Source organism: Erpetoichthys calabaricus, chromosome 3 (assembly GCF_900747795.2).
Source record: "Erpetoichthys calabaricus chromosome 3, fErpCal1.3, whole genome shotgun sequence".
In the NCBI taxonomy this organism is placed as follows: domain Eukaryota; kingdom Metazoa; phylum Chordata; class Cladistia; order Polypteriformes; family Polypteridae; genus Erpetoichthys; species Erpetoichthys calabaricus.
This window is the reverse complement of record NC_041396.2, coordinates 2708170-2724894: the sequence shown is the minus strand read 5'-3', so window position 1 is coordinate 2724894 and position 16725 is coordinate 2708170. Positions and strand designations below refer to the sequence as shown.

Sequence of the window (16725 nt, the reverse complement as noted above, 5' to 3'; positions counted from 1 at the left end):
TAAGGAGGATGAGAAGGAAAATAAACAGAACACAACATCGAACGCATCACGACAGAGACAGAGAAACGTCGATCCGGGTCGTCACATACCTATCCACAGCCTGCTGCACTCAACGTCGGGCCTGTAAGGATCTCGCCATTCTCACAACACCCCGGGGGTTCAGTAGTATCAGGACACACCGAGGGACATATGGGGAGAAGAGTGAACAATCAAGTGCTTCCATATTGCAGTTACTGCTGGACAGTTTCTAACCGGTTCAAGGTCATTTCCATTCATCATTCTCTGGACAGTTTCCTGGACTTGTTCAGTGCAGGGTCACGGCACTGTATTTGTTATTGCTGCACCGTTTATTATAATATTCTGCTGCTCACTTGTATGGTATGGGGTGTTACGGGAGGGGAAAGGTGGCATACTTAGACTGTTTGGCATTTTGTTTCACTTCTTTTTCATTAATACTAGGGGGCTTCGCTCGCCAATCCCCCCGTCTGTGCTACACGACAGCAAGTTTGCGTCTCTGTCACTCGTGTTTGTGGATTTCACTTTCACCAAACAACAAATCTTTTAATTCTCACAGATGCGCCTCATCATTGGGAAACACTACTCTTCCCTGATGGCAACACAAATCAGACGATCTATGAGTCTCTGACTTAAAGTTTAAAGCCGAACAATGTCTACATACCTCTGTCATATCACCTCTGTCCATATATTCGATCTCTTTTCACTGTTCCGTTATTTCACCAAGTAATAATTTCCGTTTGTTTGCGCTAATGCGATCTTTACTATCGTTTTTTTGAGTCTTTCAAATTTTCGTATTTCCATTATCTCCAACCTGCTCTGCATGTGTATTGCGCCAACGTTTTTTAATTCTTTACGAAGTTCTACTTTGTCCTCTACTCTTTGTCTTTTATTTCCATCCCCAGGTGTAGTTAAATCTCTTGGCACAAAGTCTCATCTCGCGGGACGTGAAAGTGTCTCTCTGAGAAAGTCACATCTCGTCTCTCTCTTCCCAAGATTTATTTATTATAATAGAGAGATATATATTCATTTAATTACTTTACATACTGTTTGTCATTTTGCTTATTTTTGATCGTCGATTGGGGAAGTTATTGGAAGAAGTACAGTTTGTCTAAGTCTGACGCCCCTCAGGTTGCCAGGCCACAGGTCTTGGCGGTGTAGTTGCTGGTCTGGACGATTGGGTCGTCCGTTACAATGTGAAGCTGAAACGCTCTGGCGCTACAGCAGAAGACGTCAGCTACAAAAAGTAACCCACTTACACTTAGTCTCGCTGAAGCCAGACATGTAATATAAACATCCGGAGACCACCACAAGTGAATTGTGCTTAAAAGTGGGTGGGAACAATTAGACGGCTCAGTGAGTGTCACATTTCTAAACCAATCCAACGCCTCATGAAGGCGGTGCTAAAAGTAGGGGCGGGGCTTCTGGACTGCAAAGATGAGAGGTGCTCTTGTGGTCTGACAGAGAGGAACCTTCTGATTACGATGGTCCATCTACAGTTGAAAAGTCTCCTAAAAAAACCTCTTTGGACGTACAATTGTGTGTCGTGTGTGCTGAGAGCACATTGCACATGTTACAAATAAGCATCGACTGATACAAAGGAAAAACCTTCCCGGGACATCACATTATACAATGGCGGCATTCAAAGACATCAATGGATGAGTGGTAAACGTGAACGATGTGTTGTCACAGGTACTGTGTGTGCTCTCCGTTGTTCAGTGTCACGACAATAGTGTAGGAGTCGATGTCAGCTTGAAAGAATTGCCTGCTATATTCATAAAATTTTGAACAGCAAAATATGCATTTGAAGTAACCAGTGTGTCACAGTCTGTCAAATGGACCACCGTTAAGAGAGTCGGATGACACAGAGCCACAGGAGACGCCGATTTCAGTACTAAAATCACCTGAAGTCTGCCTAACAACACCAGTAAAGCACAGAGAACGCTGCACAACATCCACTTTCTGACTACACGTCTGAACGAATAACTAAAGAAATTTAAGATTATTGTCTAACTGGAAATGCAAACACACCATGACAAAATAGCCACCGCGTTTTAACACATTGACCACAACGCTTATTCTGTTAGTATGTCATATAGTGATGAAATAGTGAAAATGACTGAAAGATCAGGCAGAGTCACTTCTCAAACTCTGTGTGGAGCCCAGTGGCTGTGGTGGTCTACGTGTGTGTGTCTGTCGTGACTGTCGCTGCACTGCACATTATAACGTGCAAATTAATTATTAAACTTCAGTTACCATGCGCTACTGAGCTCTTGAACAGGTAACCGCAATTTTAACTTTTCATATTCTCTTGTCGTCTTTAGTTCAGTATGTTCTGCTGGCTCTCTGAAATCCTGGCGGTGGTTTAAAACACACAGACTGGGGGAATTGTGGTTAAGTAATTTAAGATGGAGTCTTATGAGTTGAGCCTTTGCACTGCAGGATTTTGCTGCTCTTCACTACACACGTTTTGACGAGTTGCCTCCAGACATGTAATCTCGTTTGAGAATCACGACTGGCCCGAGAGACAACTTAAACTAAACCGGCTGACCGTCTGGCCTTTGGCAAAACGCTCAGACGTCATTAAACTGTGTAAAGAAGAGTTACATGTCATCATCGGACATCGTAAATTTGAAAACAAGCACGATAGATTTTCTTGTGTTCTGTAAAAATGTTTAGACAAACTGAGACTTGATTTGTGGGTTCTGTTACCATATTGCACACATATCGCCTGCTTGGCTGGGTGATTGAGCCCTGCTAAGGAGCGACATACAGGCACGTGTGCCCCTTGCCTTACACCCAGTGCTGCTGGGATAATAATTACACTGGTATTTTTACTTCAATATGATAAGTATGATAAGTTCCTTGTTACTTTAAAACATAATTGGAGTACTTTTAACGTTTTACGATACGGCTGTCGGCTTAAATTTAGTGATTTTTGAAATATTGAGAAAGATTATTTCAGTCAGAAGGAATAATGCGATTACCTGAACATCTGTCTCCGGAAATTTATTTTGCAGAAGCTTCTGCTAAATGCTGGTGAAAGCGTGTGCGAAGTAAACACATGCGCAGGCTGACAGAGTGTAGAGGACAAGCATAGAGTAGAAAATCCTTGAAGGTTTACATGGCCACATTATGGGATTATTTGTGGAAAAATCTACTTCAGTTAATCAGGCTTCTCAGAGGCCTCTAACTGGAATAAGATCTTACCCGGCATTTTAGAATTCTGGTTTCGGCCAATAATCAGGTTATGAAAGCGCATGGAAACGCACTAAATGAGGATCCCATCTCAGCTGTGTAACAGTAGAATGATGCTTTGTCGTTACACAAATTGCAAAAATTGTACATCGATTGCCTAATCAATTTAATGCTGTAATCGGCAAATTTCCCCCTGGGGTCAAAGAAATTTCTACCTACAAGACATCTGCCCAGGGGGAATCTTGTCCTGTTCTCTGTCCATGATGTTCATAGACAACTAATGGTCAAAAGTAGTTTTTTTGGAAAACAGCAGATGTTACAAGTGCAGGAGATCAGGTTTATGTCAGGGTCTTTTCTCATGAGTGATGACAGAAGCTATTTTCAAAATAAAAGAAGGACTGCCATGATGATTTTACTACATTGGATTTTGCACTGAAAAGAGGTGTTAAAGGTGAAGCGACATTCTCAAACAACTTTTGAATTACTTCAATCAATCTCCATTTGCATCCTCACCTATACTTATGGATAAGGGTTATACATGAAAAGCACGAGATTACAGGGACAGGTGGCTGAGACTTTCGTTAATGGGTTCACACTCCATAACAGGATGAGGTACTTGTTGCTAGGAATTGAGAGGGACCAGTAAAGGTGGTTTATGCATGATGGCCTTAAAATCCTGGGACTTCTGTCAAGCATATAATAATAATAATAATAGCAATAATAATATAGTTTATTTATAAAGTGCCATAACTGGAGAATGTTGCTTAAAATTCAAAAAACAGAAAAACATTATCTGGCATCCAACAGGACTATGACGGACCAAAACATTTTTCTCTTGCAGCACATGTTCAGTCTGATAATTGTCAACACTTGTATGTCAGAGGATCGCCTTCCTGGCTCTTCAGAGGTATGTAATACCACTGCAGGAAAACAGGGGGTGCTGTCGCCAACAATATCACCTCCTTCTGCCTCCACGATGCTGAGAAGACGTTCAGTGAGGGTAACTGACTCCGCCTCTTCTGATCGGAACCTTAGAAATCCCAGACATCCCTGGAAATGGCCGTCTCATTTACTTTCAGGCTCTTCCCATCCGAGTTACTCCAATTGAGCCAGCAAGTAGATAACCATCATCCATCCATTATCCAACCCGCTATATCCTAACTCATTTACTTTCTACTTTCCGTGTCATCATGCATCTGTTTTGATTTCGTTCAACTTGTATTAAATGGGGCAAACCAACAATTCTTTTGGACTCGCTTGTTACTTTACTTGACGGCATGGTATACTGCTGACAAATACACCAAGGACGCTCATCAGGGCAGGTTGCTGCCCTGGCCGCAGCTGGCTTCCCCATAGTTTTTAAAGGTGATTTTAAGCTGGGTTAGGCTTTGTCCTGCAAGTTTGACTGCCCTGAAGATTGCAACAGCAGGGCACTGCACAAGCAAGTGTGCACATGTCGGCTCATGAGAATGCAGAACAGAAAAGAACAGAAGAGCACAATACTGCAGCAATTCTACGCATCACTGATCCCCCAAACTAACAACATCGTGCCCTGACATTATAAAAACAGGATTTTAATATTGCAAGCATACCTGAATCTGAAGACCTGGATTTAAAAATTGTCCGAATATCTTTGACTTTGATCGAGAAGGCTGCAATTAAGTAAGAAAAGAGCCTCAGTAACAAATCCATACTTAAAGCAAATCACTGAACTTAGCATAAGCACTGCACTTTACATCCAACAAGTCATATTATTATTGCCCTCTTTAATTGCATAAAAACATCATTTTTAACCATCACTCATGTTTATGTGTAACAGCAACAGTTCCTTTCATTGCCAACATGTAATTACCTTTGGCGGCGCCTCACTAATAGTGATAATAGGTTCAAAATACTTTGTGCCCCTGGCATTACGAATCTTCTTTTGTTCTTCTTGTTGTTCCTTCTCCATCTGATGGATATCACTAGAGAAATACATGGAGAGAAACATCACCATCTTGTTGGTTTTCAATGTTCATAAAACATGATATGATTATACGCAACACTGTACACAGGTGGGTCTCGGATTACAGCATTTTTGCACAGATACGAATGAGCACATAAAACCCCTCAAATTTACTTTTCAACTGAATTTCAATTAATTTTCATCTAAAGACATTTTAATTTATTATGAAGAAAGCACAAACTACCATATATACTTGCGTTTAAGTTCTCTCCCAGATAAGTCAGGGCTTGATTTTACCGTAAAATTTCCGGTATTTTATAATGTTGGTTGTATAAGTCAAATGCGGAAAATGCACGCTATTGGTCCAAGAGATTATGATATGCCAACGCCCACCTGACAGAGTAACCACGGAGCACACAGCCTTTCTTTTCTATCTATTGTGCCAACGTGACCAGATGGTAATACCCGAAATATTCTGAAGTGACGTTTGCAGTGTTTTGTGTTTTTCTCACACCCTCATACACCTTTATTGTAAGAGCATCCCTTATCTACGATGGAGCGTTCGATTAGAAGAAAATATGAAGCTGGTTTTAAATTAAAAGTTGTTGAAGTAATGAAAGAAATCGGTAACTGCACTGCTGCAACAAAACATAAGCGAGCCTCCTCCATGTGTGCAGGTCTGGCGTTCTTTTCTTTAAAAGCTTCAGTTTTCGTCTGCGGACATTGAGCTGATGTGACTTGCCAAAAGGCTCCAGTTTTGTCTCATCTGTCCAAGGACATTCTCCCAGAAGCACTGTGGCTTGTCAATATGCACTTGAGCAAATTCTGGGTTTTTGATGTGAAATCCTCCCGGGTCTTCTTGTATTAAGTCCATTGTCACTCAAAAAAAAGCGATGGATGGTGCGATCAGACACTGATGGACCTCCTTGACCTTGGAGTTCAGCTTGTATGTCTGTGTCCTTGGCTTTCTGTCGACCATTCTCACTATCCTTCTGCCGATTCAGAGATCGAGTGTCCTCTTGCGGCTGCGTTCCAGGGAGCTTGTCTGCAGTCCCATTGACCTTAAACTTCTTTATAATGTTTGCAACTGTTGCCACAGGAATATCAAGTTGCTTGGAGATGGTCTTCTAGCCCAGGGGTGGGCAGATTCAGTCCTGGAGGGCCGCGGTGGTTGCAGGTTTTTGTTCCAACCCAGTTGCTTAATTAAAAACCAATCCTTGTCAATTATTTAATTGCATGGCTTGCTAATGCTTTAACTCTGCCATGTCAGGTCATTCTCATATCCTAGATTTATTTTCCTTTCTAAGGATATCATCCAAATGATTTGAAGTCTAAAACAGATGAGTAATTCTCAGTGCTTCACTTTTTTCTCTTCACTTTCCTTCCAAGTATTTAATTAAACCAAATAGTGCACGATAAATACACACAGGTGTAAATGAAAACAAGCTAAATGGAGAAATGCTGGTCTCTTTTGTCATTTGCATGCTATCGCTAATTAGGAGCAATTAAAAACCAAGCATACAGCTGTTTAAGACTAAAATAAGCAATAAGGGTTCAAAATCTTAACGAGCGAGACAACTAAAGTGAAGCTGAAGTGTTACTTGAGCAATAAGGGTTTCTTATTAAGCAATTGGGTTGGAGCAAAAACCTGCAGCCACTGCGGCCCTCCAGGACTGAATCTGCCCACCCCTGTTCTAGCCTTTGCCTTTAACTTGCCTGTCTATCATTTTCTTTTTGATTTCCTCAGACAAGTGTCTCCTTTGCTTTCTCTGGTCCATTTTCAGTGTGGGGCACACAATGAAACCGAAAAGCAGAGTGACAACTTGTCTTTATTTAAATAGGCCAAATGACTTATTGCACAATTGGAGACATTTGTGATATGAATTCAACTCAAATCCAATTATTTAGGATCTGTTCTACTTGTCCTAACAAATGTGTCCAGGTCATTTTAGAATACCTTTGTAGAATAAGCAACACCTAATCTCTTGTCACACTTGCTTTGCTTTACCTGATGACATATCAAAAGCATGCAGGTATGCAGTACAGGGAAGAACTGCTTTCATTTCGTCACATTTCAGGGGATATTCAGCACTATTTTAATGACCTGCAAGGGGACAAACGTCTGTATCTGTCTGTAATTCCCAGAGTCCTAAGTACACATTCTACTCATACCTGTCTGAGGGTGTACAGCCGCTGGAAAGGAAGGTGGGCAATCCTTCAGCAAAGACAGCATGTGTCACCAAACGTAACTGATCTCTGTCACAGGTGAGTGAGGCTAGGCAGGCAGCTGGAGAGGTGGAACCTGCTGCTTATAATTGCCATCATCCTAAGTATGCCTCACAGCCCGCGCCATCTCAGACAGCACAGCTTCCATCAGAGAAAGTGTCAGTCGAAGTGAGCTCTCAGCAAAGACAGCACATCTCTGCTGAGTGATCAACCTACCGGCAGCTAGTGGTGGCTTTTCTTGCCATCACTGGGCCTTTTTCATCTCTATGAGGGACTGTATCGTAAGTGCAGAATGTTTAAACATAAAGTCAACATACTGTACATACCTGTGATTTATTATGTAAGCACATTATGTAATTAGTAATTTGTAAAGTTCCTTTTTATGTCTATCTGTGAACTTGTCACCGTGCTCTGTGCGTGCACTCAGTGCAGCTTAACCAGATTAGTCGTGGTCATGGGGGACTGCAGGAGTCTGTCCCAGCTAGCATAGGGCGCAAGGCAGGGAACAAACCCTGGACAGGGCGCCAGTTCATCGCAGCAGAACACACACACACACACACACCAATCACACACTAGGGCCAATTTAGGATGACCAATTCACCTAACTTGCATGTCTTTGGACAGAGCACCAGGATGAAACCCACGCAGACACAGCAAGAACATGCAAACTCCAAGCAGGGTGAACCTCAGTCTCCTTACTGCGAGGTAGCAGTGCTACCATAGCGCCACAAACTGTGAAGTGAGCTCTACAAAAAAAAAAGAATTTTAGTTTAAATTGTTTGTGCTTTGTGATTTTAAGCACAGTGATATCGCTTCACTGTTATTTTATTAATAACTCTGTGTTTTGGTAAAATATGTAAAAGAGTGTTATTCATTCTGCTGAGGATATCACAACTTACAAAGAACATTGGGACATAAATGCTGTCAGGAATGAAACTTGTTCATAACTCAAGGGCCAGCTAGAATGTCTTACTTGTCTGTGTATTTTAAGTGTAGACTGAATTAAAGAAATTACTATAAATATTTCACATTAAAACTCCAGGATATCTCCCTAATTAGCTAATAGCAGACAGACATAAATGGGCTACGGCAAATGGTCTTTTTTTTCCGAAACTAGGTGAAGTCAAAAGTGGGCTACTTTAAGGGTCTGAGCTGGGGCTGGTTCTCTTTATAATAAAGATAAATTATTTAGAAAAATTAAAACTAGATGGAGCATCAGCTACCCTAAAGAGAGGACAGTCTCTACAGTTGGGCCTAGACAGAATGTATAATTAACTGATTATGGGAAATGAAGTTTGACAAAAAATGTAAAGTTTTACAAACAGAAAACTAAGATATTAAAGTTAGTTACACAATGGGAATTTGCAATGAGACTCTGTACTTTTGATCACAGTTTCTTAAACTACATGCTGAGGAGTTGCCATTGCCTTCAATGGGGAAGGGTTGTGTACAACTTGCAAATTGTCTTGTGTTCTGGCAGTCAATATACAGTATGACCTGCAGCAATGATTCTACAAGGCCCAAATCCCCAAACCACAGGGATGACTGCTAGCGATCGGTCTCCAAAGGGGAAGGGGATGACTATTGGTGACGATTCTAGGTCTAGAAGACACTAAGGACAGCAAGACTACTGGTGCGGCTCTGCAATTAACAGATTTGTTACTTTATCTCATTTTCCAGGTAGCTCAGTTGCGTTTCACAGTGCAAAATTCCAAGTGAGCTAAGCATGTCAATAAACATCCCATGGACGTGTCGTGGACTTCTTCCATGGGGCAAAAACGTTTTTTTTTCCTGGGAAAAAATATCACGGAGGGTTGACAGTTGTTGAGTTTGTGCATTGCCTTGTTTTCCACAGTTATTTGATTTACAGTAATCCCTCGCTATATCGCGCTTCGACTTTCGCAGCTTCACTCTATCGCAGATTTTATATGTAAGCATATTTAAATATATATTCGCTGGTTCGTGGGTTTCAGTGGACAATGGGTCTTTTAATTTCTGGTACATGCTTCCTCAGTTGGTTTGCCCAGTTGATTTCATACAAGGGACGCTATTGGCAGATGGCTGAGAAGCTACCCAATCAGAGCACGTATTACATATTAAATAAAACTCCTCAAATATATTGTGAGCAGGGAGGCTGTTCGCACCCTTAGAGGATACTGACACTCGTCTAAAAAATGCTGACAGACTACCTTCACGTTACTCCCTTCCTTGATGGGCTTACTTGCGGCTGCGTTGTCAAGCGATATGCTTCCCACAGGGTGCTTCACATACTTAAAAGATCAAACAGCACCTATCGGTTTTTGATTGTTTGCTTTTCTCTTTCTCTCTCTCTCTGACATTCTCTGCTCCTGATGCGCACTCCTTTGAAGAGGAAGATATGTTTGCATTCTTTTAATTGTGAGACGGAACTGTCATCTCTGTCTTGTCATGGAGCACAGTTTAAACTTTTGAAAAAGAGATAAATGTTTGTTTGCAGTGTTTGAATAACGTTCCTGTCTCTCTACAACCCCCTGTGTTTCTGTGCAAATCTGTGACCCAAGCGTGACAATATAAAAATAACCATATAAACATATGGTTTTTACTTCGCGGACTTTCACCTTTCGTGGGGGTTCTGGAACGCAACCCCCACGATCGAGGAGGGATCACTGCATTTGCCAAACACACCTCTACAAGCAAAACGTCTATTATTGAACTCCAATTACCGAGTGTATTTACTCTCCAGTAGCCATCACATGAACATAACCTCAATTTAGTTTATCTTGAGTAACATGTCTACTGTTTTAGCTCTTATACATTACCGGTCAAAAGTTTTAGAACTCCTCAGGTTTTCTTTAAATGTAATCAGATGAAATGTAATGAATAACCTAAAATGGTGAAAAGGTAAGCAGTAAACTGCCAGAGGTTTAAATTTAAAGTTTAGGTTAGCAAAAACTGAAAAAAAAGGAAATTTAAGAATATTAGTGAAGGGCCTTCATTAGGGAACAACTAAGAGGTTACAAACTACAGATGTTCTGCAGCGATTAAATTAAATGAAGTCTTGAAAGTTGAAACAAACCGTCTGCACGGGTGTCACAACTTCTGTTCATTACTTAAAAACATGTGTCTTAAAGCAGAGTTGGAGCAGACTGTGTTACTACATCCTCTGAAGTGCTACTTGGACAATACTCCAGTGATAATGTCAAGAAAACGACAATTGACTTTTGATTACCCGAGAAGAGAAATTGCAAAAAAAAAAGTGTCAGTGAGTCCAGTGGTGTCCTACACAATCCAAAGGGAACTGGGAACTGTGAAGAAGCTGATTGGAAGAGATCTGGCAGAGCCAAAGTCACCACCCAATTAGAAGACAAGTTTCTGAGGGTCACCTGCTCGCGTGGTCACAGGGCACCTCACAGCACAACAGCTTCAAGCATCGAAAAACGCAAATGTCAGCACCTACTGTGAAGAGGAGACTTTGTGCTGCAGGTTTGACAGGGTGAGTGGCAGGAAGACAGTCATTGATTAAAGGACAAAACAGGGCCTTGAAATACCGGCTGTGGACCACTGCAGACTGGAAGAAAGCCTTACGGACCGATGAATCCACATGTGAAATCTTCGCTTCATTTATGCGGGGTGTTTGTGACCGGATGGTTCCTCAGTGTGTGTCACCAATTATCAAACATGAAGGAGGCACTGTGATGGTTTGACGTTCTTTGGCTGGAGGCAGAGTTGAGGACTGGCATTCTGAATCACAAGGGTTACCACAGCATTTTGCAGCACCACGCAATGCCTTCTGGTTTTTTGTCTTCCTACGTGAAGACAATGACCCAAACAAATCTCCAGGCTATGTCAGAACTACAGTTGTGCTTGAAAGTTTGTGAACCCTTTAGAGTTTTCTATATTTCTGCATACAGTAAATATGACCTAAAACATCATCAGATTTTCACTCAAGTCCTAAACGTAGATAAATAGAAACCAGTTAAACAAATGAGACAAAAATATTATACTTGGTCATTTATTTATTAAGGAAAATGATCAAATATTACATATTTGTGAGTGGCAAAAGTATGTGAACCTTTGCTTTCATTATCTGGTGTGACCCCCCTTTGCAGCAATAACTGTAACTAAACGTTTCCGGTGACTGTTGATCAGTCCTGCATTTTTGCCCATTCCTCCGTACAGAACAGCTTCTGGGATGTTGGTGGGTTTCCTCACATTAACTGCTCTCTTCAGGTCCTTCCACAACATTTCGATTGGATTAAGGTCAGGACTTTGACTTGGCCATTCCAAAACATTCACTTTATTCTTCTTGAACCATTCTTTGGTAGAATGACTTGTGTGCTTAGGGTCGTTGTCTTGCTGCATGACCCACCTTCTCTTGAGATTCAGTTCATGGACAGATGTCCTGACACTTTCCTTTAGAATTCTCTGATATAATTCAGAATTCATTGTTCCATCAATGAAGGCAAGCCATCCTGGCCCAGATGCAGCAAAACAGGACCAAACCCTGATACTACCACCACCATGTTTCACAGATGGGATGAGGTTCTTATGCTGGAATGCAGTGTTTTCCTTTCTCCAAACAGAACTCATTTCATTTAAACCAAAAAGTTCTATTTTGGTCTCATCCGTCCACAAAATATTCTTCCAATGGCCTTCTGGTTTGTCCACGTGATCTTTAGCAAACTGCAGACGAGCAGCAATGTTTTTTTTGGAGAGCAGTGGCTTTCTCCTTGCAACCCTGCCATGCACACCATTGTTGTTTAGTGTTCTCCTGATGGTGGACTCATGAACATGTACATTAGCCAATGTGAGAGAGGCCTTCAGTTGCTTAGAAGTTCCCCTGGGGTCCTTTGTGACCTTGCCGACTATTACACGCCTTGCTCTTGGAGTGATCTTTGTTGGTCGACCGCTCCTGGGGAGGGTAACGATGGTCTTGAATTTCCTCCATTTGTACACAATCTGTCTGACTGTGGATTGGTGGAGTCCAAACTCTTTAGAGATGGTTTTGTAACCTTTTCCAGCCTGATGAGCATCAACAACTCTTTGTCTGAGGTCCTCAGAAATCTCCTTTGTTCGTGCCATGATACACTTCCACACAAGTGTGTTGTGAAGAGCAGACTTTGATAGATCCCTGATCTTTAAATAACACAGGGTGCTCACTCACACCTGATTGTCATCTCACTGATTGAAAACACCGGAGTCGAATTTCACCTTCAAACTAACTGCTAATCCTAGAGCTTCACATACTTTTGCCACTCACAAATAATGGAATATTTGATCATTTTCCTCAATAAATAAATGACCAAGTATAATATTTTTGTCTCATTTGTTTAACTGGTTTCTCTTTATGTACTTTTAGGACTTGAGTGAAAATCTGATGATGTTTTAGGTCATATTTATGCAGAAATATAGAAAATTCTAAAGGGTTCACAAACTTTCAAGCACAACTGTGTGCTAAAAGAAAAGAACAAGAAGGTACACATCAAAACGTGAACTGGCCAGCTTAGTCTCCAGACGTAAACCCCATTGAGTTAGTTTGGGATGAACTGGACAGAAGGGTGAAAGAAAAGCAACCTACAAGTGCAACACACAAAGTGCAGCAGCAGTGCTGGGGAGATCTTGCTGACTAATATTTGATTTCTCTTTTAGAAAGAATGCCATGTGTGTGTTTGGCTGTTATATCAGCAAAAGGTGCAGGCTACTTTGACGAATCAAAAATCTGAATAAAACTTTGTACACTTACTGATTCCTTGACTTATTTTTTATATTTGCCACTGTTCATTTGTTCCACGCCTTGATTTCATGTAACATTAAGACATTAAACGGAGTGCATTTCCATAAAAACCAAAAAAACTTTATAGCGTTCTAAAACTTTTGACCGTCGGTGTAAATGTTTGTTAACAATGCTCTTTTTGGAATGTATAAATTAACATTTACTACTGTGGTCTGCAGAGGGCACTCCTGCCGTCCAAACCCGACTCACACAGACGCGGGACACAAGTCAAGCACTCACGCTTTTTTTTTTTTCCTCGTGGGAAATGCCTTCTCCCGTTTCCCACAAGTACAGTACAGTCTCAAACACAACAGCACCAAATGTTTTCTTCTTTCTCTCTTTTCCTCCACTTCTCCCACCCGACTCTGGCTCCCGGAGTAGTGGCTGCTGGCTCCATTTATAGGAAACCCGGAAGTCCTCCAGGTGCTCGTCGACCCACTTCTGGGTGTGGCAGAAGTGCTGCAATTAAGGGCTTAACAGCAACTGCAGCACCAACTGGTGGCACCCATGGAACCCAAGAGGGCTGCACCAAACTCCAGCTCTCATGGAGTCCTAAGGGGGTCCCACCTCTGTAACCCAGGTTGGGGAGGCTGCCACCTAGCACTCCTGGTGAGGTAATGCTCTGGATACGCTCCTTCTCCTGGTCCTTCCAGTGTGAAGGCCCCAGTCGTACACTACACTACATATGGCAGAGATAAAGCAGTTGCATTAAGAGGAAGCCCCCAACTACACACATGACTTTCAGATTGTAAATTTAGGGGGTCTAGTCTCGTTGGTCTCACAGGGCACTGCCATTCATTTCTCACCACCTCTGTATGTATTTTGTTTGACCCGATCACTAGGGGTGGGCGGTATGACCAAAATTCTATATTACGGTATTTTTCTAAATTATCCCGGTTTCACGGTATTTGACGGTATTTTTTTCCCATGCATGAGTGGATGTTAACCACATTTTCCACTGCAATTACTGGCTAAGAATAACCTATTCCACTGTCAAGAGCATTGCACATTGTACAAAAAAAACATTTTAATGTGCACACAAATATTAATACAGGTTTGCATTGCCCCATAAAGTGATACTTTTCAAGGGGGTGGCACTAATGAAGAGAAGGAAATCACATTGCATGACAGATGCAGTCAAAATATAGAACCTTTTTATTTAACAAATTTTGCAAAAACTTAAATTATAATTTTGACAACATATTATCAACCATCCAAAGAGGTATGTAGACTTAGGAAAATATCCAGAAGATAGATAGATAGATAGATAGATAGATAGATAGATAGATAGATAGATAGATAGATAGATAGATAGATAGATAGATAGATAGATACTTTATTAATCCCAATGGGAAAAGTGCTTATCAAAAGTTGTATTGCACTAAACATATCTTAGAAAAGGAATAAATAAATATTTTTTGTAAAACAACTACACTTTCTGTTAATGTTAACAGTCTCTGTCCACTGACACGTTAAAGTGACTTTTTAAACAACTTTACCATCATTAAACTGCATAATATTTAAACTAATAAATAATAACAATAAATGAATAATAGTATTATTACTGATAGTTGCACTATTACTTCAAGGCTTCAAAAGCCAGGTGCATTACACAGTATTCACCAAATTAAAATAAAATAAAACAAGTGCAATCTTGGTGATGACAGAATTCACTGTCTTAATCTTCTTTATTTATTTATCTGGTTTGTACAGTGCTATATACTGTATACGCTGCCGTTCTTTATTATATTCTGTAAGTGCCTTGAGCATGGGAAAGGCGCTATATAAATAAAATGTATTATTATTATTATTATTATTATGACATCTTTACCAACTGAACTATCATTTATACAAACTGCATTAATATGGACCTTGCTTCAAGCTAAGCTATACACATAAATAATATTTGTGGTATAGCCCTACAGAATCGTATTAGGGCCACAGTGAAGAAAAAAAAAATACGGACACAGGGAAGAAAAAAAAAAAAACTATATGTCAAGAATAAAGTCGACATTTCCACTTTATTCTCATAGTTTACTTTATAATTAAAGTAGAATGTCGTAAACTAAACTTCATCCTAAAATCATTGTTTAATTTACTAGATTTTCTCAAACCCCGTCATAAGTTAATGTAGCACATTAAATGCTTTGTGTTGTGTTCCCCGACCCAGTTGTCCCAGATATTCCTGCTCTCTGAACATTTAGAATTTATATCAAGTATTTATCTTGGCATTCTAAATGTTCAGAGAGCATGAATATTATGTGAATGGATTCTGTGCGGCGATCGCTGCTGGTGCCGGTGCCTCCTCTTAGTGCAGAGGAAGTCAGTTTAAGAAGCTCGGGGAACACTTAACACAAAGCATTTAATGTGCTATATAACTTATGATGGGGTTTGAGAAAATCTAGTAAATTAAATATTCATTTTACGATGAAGTTTAGTTTACGATGTTCTACTTTAATGACAAAGTACGAGAATAAAGTCAACTTGTTGTCAACTAAAGCATCTCCAGGCGACAGACGTGACTCATTTTTTTCAGCTCTAAGTCCATTTTCACCGCGCGGCATACCTATGCTACCGCCCACTATTTGGTGGTGTAGCAGTGAAAAAGAGCCCTAGTGCAACAAATCTGTGTTTAGCGGTGTAGCAGTGAAAAATGTCCCCACTTGAACAGTTTCCCGTTGCGCCACGTTCCGAACGTCGTTTAGGCAATTTAAACCAGTGTTGCGGTATAAGAAAAATCCATATCACAAAAAAAATTTAAAACGGTTTTCGGTATGAACCGGTATACCGCCCAGCACTACCGATCACAAGTGGCTTTACACCTTTTTTATTCTCCTTATGGTTTCTGTCCAAGTGCAGGCGCGAGAGGCCGTGAGTCACAGGCAGGTAATCATGTGAGTTGTTTTATGTGAATTGTGCTGTACATATTTGAGTATTTATTTTTACATTTTTATTGTTTTTAATGTTCCACGTTAACCTGTGACTCGTTATGCTGTGAATGAGATTCTCTAATTACCGACAGCAGGTGCTTAGCGTGACTACAACAGCACACACCATTTCATACGTAATGCACAGAAATCAATGTAGTTAGATCGGCTCTGTGTCAGATCACACTCATACCTCATGTGACCTGCTCCTGGGTTCGCTCGGTAGCCCACCAAGACCACTGTTTTCAAAGGGTTCACACCAGGGTGCGATTGATGTGTTCACATCTACCTACATGAACTGAACTTTTGGGGATATTGCATCAGGGTTAGAAAAACAGGCCTTTACACTACTGCAGTAGAAGAGCCGGCTTCAGAACAGAAAATGAATTCCAGGGGGGTTACAATGTCAGGTCACGACATTTGGGCTGAGGTCACTTTCAGTATAGGAGGCCGCTTGCTACGTGCAATCTGCATGTTGTCCCAGGGTACGTATTAGATTCTTCTCATGGCTCAGAGACATCTGGGTAAGTCAACAGGGATCTCTAAACTGGCCCCATGTGAGTTTATGGCTGGACATTCATGTGCCTTCCTGGCTAGCGTCCACTCGTGTCAGGATGGAGTCCACATGGCCCACTTTGGACCGCTTTTTAAAAAGTGGTAAA

The 16725-nt window shown here is 41.0% G+C and overlaps 1 protein-coding gene across 3 annotated transcripts in view; it reads right to left on the bottom strand.

The window, feature by feature from the left end:
- Positions 1-16725, bottom strand: part of ptk2ba (protein tyrosine kinase 2 beta, a) — a 386610-nt gene that overhangs the window by 49392 nt on the left and 320493 nt on the right. For all 3 annotated transcript variants that reach the window (XM_028796341.2, XM_028796343.2, XM_028796338.2), the window contains exons 22-23: positions 5066-5177; positions 4806-4865 (exon numbers count right to left, since the gene is read on the bottom strand). In XM_028796341.2, coding sequence (XP_028652174.1) covers positions 4806-4865; positions 5066-5177 — 172 coding nt within the window. The remainder of the gene's footprint in view (positions 1-4805; positions 4866-5065; positions 5178-16725) is intronic.